At 32.2% G+C, this 8043-nt stretch overlaps 1 protein-coding gene across 1 annotated transcript; it reads right to left on the bottom strand.

The window, feature by feature from the left end:
* Window positions 1–244: 244 nt before the first annotated feature.
* LOC132925868 (SCAN domain-containing protein 3-like) lies at window positions 245–4057 on the bottom strand. The gene is made up of 4 exons (XM_060990231.1): window positions 3801–4057; window positions 1231–2569; window positions 547–984; window positions 245–465 (listed from the first exon to the last, which is right to left on the bottom strand). Exons 2-4 carry the CDS (start codon window positions 2387–2389, stop codon window positions 245–247), a joined length of 1818 nt encoding a protein of 605 aa, XP_060846214.1. The 5' UTR covers window positions 2390–2569; window positions 3801–4057.
* Between the last annotated feature and the right edge of the window lie 3986 nt (window positions 4058–8043).

Raw genomic sequence — 8043 nt, 5'->3', positions numbered from 1 at the left:
CTTTCCAACTAGTCACTCGATTAAACTTTTTTCACTTTTACCATTCTTAATTAAAACCAAGTATGAAGTTGATATTCACTTCTGAGTTCTGATATGCTTAATGACACATGGAATTTTTTAATAAGTTACCAAACAAATAATATAATACAAATTATGAAAAAGATATCACCCAAAATATATTACAGAAACATAATACAAACAATGAACAAAAGTTGACACAACATTATTTTTAAAACAAGTAATACTAAATAAGTAATTCGTGTAACATTTTTGATGACTTAGCTATAGTATCAATAATTTGCGTTTTCTGAATTTGTATATCTTTTTCAATCGCCATAAGCATTAAAGGTGATAAATGTTGTTGACTTATTGTTGATCTGATTTTAGACTTTACAAGTTTTAATTTAGAAAATACCCTTTCACAGGTCACTTGAGTTGAGGGTAACAAGAGTACATATTTATAAACTGTAAATAAATTATGAAATGAGTTGGAATGAAATGAAAGTTCTTTAATTATAATATAAGCACAGGCAATGCATTTATTACATTTATCACAGTCTACTAATTCAGTGTTGTCTTCATCTTCGCTATCATGGATACTATTTTCGGTTAATTTGCTTTCTGAAGCCATACTTGGTTGAAAACTTTCAAACTGACCAGCAAACTGCTTCAATTCATTACAAAATATTTTACGTTCTACTCCTGCCAACTCGCAAATGGTTTCTAAATCACTATTAGGAAATACATTTATAGAATTAATCGATGAAAACGTTTTAGGATCCAACCAGTGACAATCTTTAAGAAGCCCTTCATTTGGCATGAATCTTGCTTCTATACTATTCAGAATAACATCTAAAATAGTAAATGCTTCAGATTTAAATCTGTCATATGAACTTAAACTTCTAGATTCATCTTGGCCATGTTCTCCGGGCATTTTCTTTTTTTTGGATATGCGCTTATCAGAAAAATTTTCTTCAATATCAACTAATTCGTTTGTAAGAAAATAAGAGTTAACATTTTTTATAAAGAGTTGACATTGTTTAAATAAAAATAATATGTGAGTATCTTTTCTTTTATTTTGGATCTGTTTTTTTAAGGTATCAATCATAGTCCAAGCTTGAAGATAATTAATTGATTTTGTTTGTAAATATTTAGATACAGGACTTGTTACAGAAAATATGTCGATGAACAAAGTAGCTATAAAAATTGTTTCAAATTTTGACCAATTACCAATGAGAGAACGTGCCATGTATTTTGATGAGGTATTAAAATTTCCTTCATTAACTGAAATGAGAAACTCTAAAAATGTTACAAATTTACTATTTTCCACATTTTGATTATTCTCGACTAAGTTTATATCTATTATAGATGACAAAGCTTTGTCCTTGCTCCACCATCGTGTAACTCCAATTTTTTGAAGACGATAAAGCTTGTTATGAGCAACATGTTTGACTTTAGTTATGGCCATCCAAGCAGACATCCTTTTATGAGAATCTGATAAAAAAACTGCTGATGTTTCAACAAGTCCAAATAGATTTTCAGCAAGTGAGATTTGGGTTGTACTTTCTGTCATCACAAGATTTAGGACGTGTCCCATACAATGGGTATACACAATTTTAGGATTGTTGGTTTTCAAGTGTGCTTGTAGTCCATTATAAATGCCTTTCATATTTGAAGCACCATCAAATGAACAAGCAACAATGTCATTTATCGATAGTCGTAGATTTTGTAATTCTTCATTTAAAAGTTCAAAAAGAGCATTACCACTGGAATCATGACAAATAACCAAGCTCAATAATCGTTCTTGGACCACTCCTCCATGAATGTAACGTACACATATTGCCAGTTGATCCATAACACTGACATCTTGCGTTGAATCAATCATAATGCTAAAATGTTGACATTCTCTGATTTCATTGATAATTGCATTTTGAATAGCTTTTCCTATTGGTATTATTAATTTATCGTTAATGAAATGCTTTGACAAAAATGTTACTAACGATCCACGGCCTTTTTTGGATTTGTTTTTGTCACTAAGTTTAATGGAAGTATTCAGATGTTGTTGAAGAATTACATCGTATTTTGAAATTAGAATAACAAGCTCTAAAAAGTTCCCATGGTTTAGATTTTCATTATTCAAAGAATAAGCTCCTTCGTGCTTCCCTCGATAGGGAATACCTTGCTGGCCTATGAATAAAATAATATCAATCAACCTCTCTAAAACTTTTCTACGGGTTTCAACTTCAATAGCACGTTTAGCCATGACGTCCCTGTTGATTATATTTTCTATATCTTTATTAAGAGAAAACCGTATAGCTGTAGATACAGATTCTTCATGAGCATTGGAATTTTCAAATCTGGTCAACAATATTGTCATGTGATTTATCATTATTTCCAAAACTAAGGTCACTAGTAATTTTTTCTTCTTTTGGATTTAATTCAATCTGGTGAACAGTGTCGTCATATTCTTTATCATTATTTCTAAAACTAAGGTCACTAATAATTTCTTTTGAATTTGATTCGACAGAAATCTGATGAACATTGTCATCTTGCACCACACTTATTCCATCTGGGAAATACCAAATCCATGATTAAAAATATAATAATTTAAAAATTATATTTGATTAGAGTTGTAGGGTATGTAGGAAGCAGGTAGGTACCTACAGTTAAAGCTTTAAATAATCTAAGGACGTAGTAAACTTAACAGAATTAAAATATTTAATTCAAACTAAGCTTAATAATAAAAAAATCACTATTTTAACCAATATTAAATAGATTTTTTTTAACATATTAGGTAATAATTTATTACTTATAAATATAATATTTATATTGGTAATGTGGTGAAGAATTTAAGAAACTATGTTTCAAACTAGTTTAAATAAAAGTAGTTATTTTTTTTTTAGGAATCAAAACAATTGGTTATATTATAATAATTTGCAGTCTTGTAAAAATATACTTTTAATTTGTATTTAAATAGAGATACAAATACATCAATCTCAAAAGTATTTAAGAATAAATACAAATACTTAGAAAGTATTTAAATACAAATACTAGTCTTAACTTGGGTTCAATACTTTTTTTAATTTGTACATCTAAAATTTAGGTATTAATTAAACCCTGGTTGGATTATAGTAAAAAAAAAGTAATATTTGATTTATTTACTAATTTCTGTGATTTTATGTATAATATTTTCTTCTATATTATCTGGTACAATTTGAATGTCAGATAAAGCATTTGAATTTGAATCATTAATAACACTGGAACTAACTGTAAAACAATATAATAGAAAAAAAATAATCATAGGATAATTAACATTTATTTTTGTTAGATAGGAACCTACCAGGGTTGGCATATTTTAAATAAACTCACACTAAAAACAACACTAAAAAGTAAAAACATATATCAGAATATTATAATAATCATTATTTTTTTTAATGTTTAGACACACACTGCAGTGATACTAGTGATAGGTGGAACACAACTGTATTACCTACTTAAATAATTAAAAATCAGTTAAGCCTACAGATCCAATACTCTTTAAACATTTTCAGACACACACAGGGGTGGTTGGACCAAACTAGTCTATATTAGATAATTAGGTACTTAAATAATTAAAAATCAGTTGAACCTACATATCTATAGACTATATGCAAAACTCTTTAAAATATTTTCTTACCAATTTTTTAAATACAATAATTATTCTATCAATATTTATGCCTAAAATACTAAAACTTAATTTGAATAATACAAGTTACTAACTTAAATACTTAATAATTAACCTAATTATTTAAGATTCTTACCTTGAACTGCTGGGGCAGTTGGAAAAAACAACTTTTTTTGATTTTTGTCATTAGCACATGCTAATAATGCCTGCCTCTGCTTCGCTTTTCTTTTGGAATGCCCGTTTTCAAACTTTCTTTTATACATATTGATTCTTAATATTAAAATGAATAAAAAGAAAAATAATTTGATATTTCACTCACTAAAGTATAAACCAAATTATTAATTAAAAGATAAAAGTTCCATTCTGTATTAATATATTTTTGTACGCGGATTGTTAACGATAAGAAATAGACAGTTACGGGCAACGACATAAAATATAACTCTAATGAAAACAAATAACAGATAAACCGGTGATTGGTGTTTTGTACTAAAAATAGAAATACATACTTATTAATCATATGTTACACGAACAAAATAATATTAGTATATCACTGTTATCTAACGGTAGATAACCGTGTATCGTGGTAAACGTACAATCGTACAAATTAAAATGCACATTATAATAATAATATATACATTATACAATATACAACACGATCAACCGTCAACACGTACCTAGAGTATATATACAGTATACATATATATATATCATGGTGTAGTTCTTACTTTACTTCTTCATTTCGATATAGCAGTAATGTCATATAATAAAATATTGATCAAACCTGTAGTACGCTCGCCGGCTCCCTCACTAGGGCCCGCGAGAACTTTGGTGGGCCTCAGTCCTCAGGGCTGATCAATTCCGGGCTCTTTTACTAGTTTTACTTATATATACTTATTTTATACCTAACCGGACTGGGGGGCCCCAGAGATCCAGGCCATGGGACTCTGGACCCTTCTTCTGTCCCATCTCGCAGGCCCTGATGACAGCATATTTTTATATTTTTTAGTTCCACTAATTAAAAACTAAAAAAAAAAAAAAAAAAGGTCAGGGCCTCGGCCGCGTTCGCGGCCCCGCGGCCCTGGCCAGGCCGACACTGCCCCCTGTGTTGGCGCCCGCGAAGAAAGAACCGTGATATTATCCTCCATCGGCTCCATCAGCACACCGATCATATTGTATCGCGACCTCCCGATTCCTTCCTGCATTATAATATACACACATATTACACATTGTAGTATGTCTAAAAACTGAAATTCGTGTGCATGTGTGTGACGCGTGTGTCATATTGTACCCGTCCCAGAGACGCCTAAACGATTAGAAACACCTCTGCCGAAGAAAGTGTCTGTACCGTCTAGACTCTAGAGTCTAGACGCCCGATGTGTACCTACAAAATATGTCTCTGTAAAGTGTAAATAATAAGCCTTCTATAACTAGATAATATTATTGTAACTGTGTCACTTGCTGTCGGCGTTTAACAGCACCGGAAGAAAGGACAACAATATTACTTAAATAATAAAATACTATATCATTATATTATATATGTACAGTGATAGAAAACGGACCCGGTCGAATAGACACCGTTTCGTGTCACATATTATTATATACACACGATGGTCGGCACTACACACGACGACTATGGTCACAATAAATTATACGTTTCTGTGTGCAAGATAATATGTGTAACGGTTGTTGTACGAATTGAACGAATCGTGGTAATTACCTATGCGTCGCCGAGTGTATCCGGACGAAGAGAACCGACCGGGTGGACACTGGACAGAAAATGCACGAAAACATCCGAAGAAATTTCGTGAAATTCCGGTAAACGTCGTAGAGTAACTGCCACGGAATAACGAATATTTTAATATCCGTATTTTACACGCGAGCCGATAATATAATATATATATAGCCTTATTTGAGCCGTTATAGGACTCGCCGACCTGACCAAAAGTCGATTCACTGTAATATATATTTTACTATATTATTATATTATACAGAAACAGAAGTTTTGTACAAGAACATATTTTAACTGTTTTGGTCTCACATGTTATTATCTCTAAAAATCTTCAGAGATTTGATTGTACAATTTTTTTAATTTATACAGTATAAGGTACGGTTTAGGTATGTAGATCTGTAAAAATTAAAAATAAATACTCAAGTATTCAAATACTTGTGAGCATTAGTAAAACACATTATTTTATAAGTATTTGAAAAGTATTTTTAATACTTTTTCATGCGAATACTAGTATTAGTATTTTAAAAGTATTTTTAAAGTATTTTTTACAAGACTGTAACAGAACACACATACGTTATTCAGTTATTGATAAACGGGTAGTTGCAATATATTATAGTTTTGTAACCGTATCCACGATTTTATATACGCGATTGCGATTGTTATTAAAAATCTCGAATTCACTCTGTCGCGAATACAATTTCGCCGTCGCATATTTGTTCTATCGTGAAATTACAATCTTTGCGGAATAGATCCAAAGTAAACGAGGACGTGTTATGGGTTTACCGCCAGCCATGACAACTACAATGTAAGTATTTCGAGTGGCGTGTTGTGGTTTTCGAGTGAACTGCACAACTGCAGCGCAGAGGTATACGATTTCCGACGACCTTCTGAGAATTGTAAATCTCCCTGTCGGCGGCGCGCGGCGGCGGAAGTCGCCGTCAGACCCGCAGACGGTATATACTTGACACACTCGAGGGTGTGTGTTCTAACGCCCGCCACACCCTTCATAATAATTATGTCAACGTCGTTGACAAAGCGAGGCGCACATAGTTGTTATTATTCGTACCCTATTCTGATTGAAAAACGCATTTCTACGAGAACAATATTGTAGTTGTACAAATCTAACGCGCGATCGCGATAATCGAAAAACGGGTTTGCTTTTGTCACCGCCGAGACGATGTCGGTGTCTCTAGACGACGCGAATGTTCGGGAAAAATATTCCATAACGACGTTCGGTAGCGTAGTTGTACGCCGATGATTTTAAATGCGGTCTTTGAACGAATCCACTATATTCCGGCCATTGTTCGTTTCTGAGAATATGAGTACCGCGCGCAAGTGAAAATAACGTCAAAATCGCCTCACGCCGTGACAAACGAAATCACTGTAATATTGTCAATAGCCCGTGAGATTTACTTATTACTGCTGCAGATGAGTAATGCCAACGCACTGCAGTTATTTAAATATACACACATGGCCAAAATTGATATTATTAGGAGACGAGATTCGTAATTAGGTGGGTATTGGTACACAACAAAGCTTTTAAAATCTATGTTTGTCGATACCATAATAGATTTAAGTGCCTAGCGACCAGGTGTGACTTTACTTTATGACAAATATATATAAATATATATTGCTAATTTTACAGGGTGATTCACCAATAAGTGCATCACGCTGGACCCGTTTTTTATTATTCAATTACGCAGTTATAAGACTTTGATTTTCGGGAGTTTTAAATATACGACTACTTAAAGGAGATATTTCTTTCCGTGGCGATAACAATTTACAAATTTCTTTCATTCAAACGAGAACTATACATCATTTAACATGCGTAATATTATAAAAATTCCAAAAATTAGATTTAAAATAATTGAATTGTTAAAGAAAATAAAGGGATGAGCATACTCGATGAATCACCCTGCACATTGTAAACAGTATATATCTACTATCGACTATAGCACGTATGATGTTGCAACTATACATCACACTCCTGTATTCTTCAGACATCAAAGGGGAAATGGTATATAATATACACGGTTTGTTGAGTTTGTTCTGTGTGCAGACGAATACGGAATGCTTTAAAGTAGCGACCCCATTTAAAAACGCGTAAACTCATCAATAAAAACCTTAGGGCTGTTAACGGTGGTGATGTTTCACGATGATTCGACACGTGTCGCTCAACACTTCGGAGAAACGACTTGCGCGACATCGCGTTACCATCATATTATTACAACGACGATGTCGGCGGTATAACGTCAGACTGTGCGCATTCGTTAAAATCTTGACGAAACTATATATATAGGTAATGTACATTATTAACTACATAATATATCAGAATGACATAATAATATAGGAAACATTAATTGTTCTTGCGATTAAGTCAAAATGTCAAATACCTACGGTTGTGGTGAGTGTAATATCCCGTTAACCTAAAAAAAAAATGAAGTAATTTATATGTACCGTGCCGTAAATATTAAATCGTAATTTGATTTAATACCATAGTATTATGTTAATAAATATGTACGAGTGGTACGTACTTTAATGATACAGGCGATAAGAGTAGGTATAACCGTCTCATCATATTATACCGTTTTAAAATTAATCGAAAAATTTTTTTTTTCATATAATTTCATATTGGTGTATAATATTCGGT

Source organism: Rhopalosiphum padi, chromosome 1 (assembly GCF_020882245.1).
Source record: "Rhopalosiphum padi isolate XX-2018 chromosome 1, ASM2088224v1, whole genome shotgun sequence".
NCBI classification, from domain to species: domain Eukaryota; kingdom Metazoa; phylum Arthropoda; class Insecta; order Hemiptera; family Aphididae; genus Rhopalosiphum; species Rhopalosiphum padi.
Note: the sequence above shows the minus strand (reverse complement) of the source record. Positions and strands in the feature narration are given on the sequence as shown.

Bases quoted from the DNA above. Each gene is read 5' to 3' on its own strand.
- LOC132925868 (XM_060990231.1), bottom strand. From the start codon at position 2,389: ATGATAAATCACATGACAATATTGTTGACCAGATTTGAAAATTCCAAT. The intron at 985-1,230 runs GTAATTGGTCAA...CAAACGAATTAG, and splicing joins CATGGCACGTTCTCTCATTG to TTGATATTGAAGAAAATTTT. The intron at 466-546 runs GTAATAAATGCA...ATTTATTTACAG, and splicing joins ATTAGTAGACTGTGATAAAT to TTTATAAATATGTACTCTTG.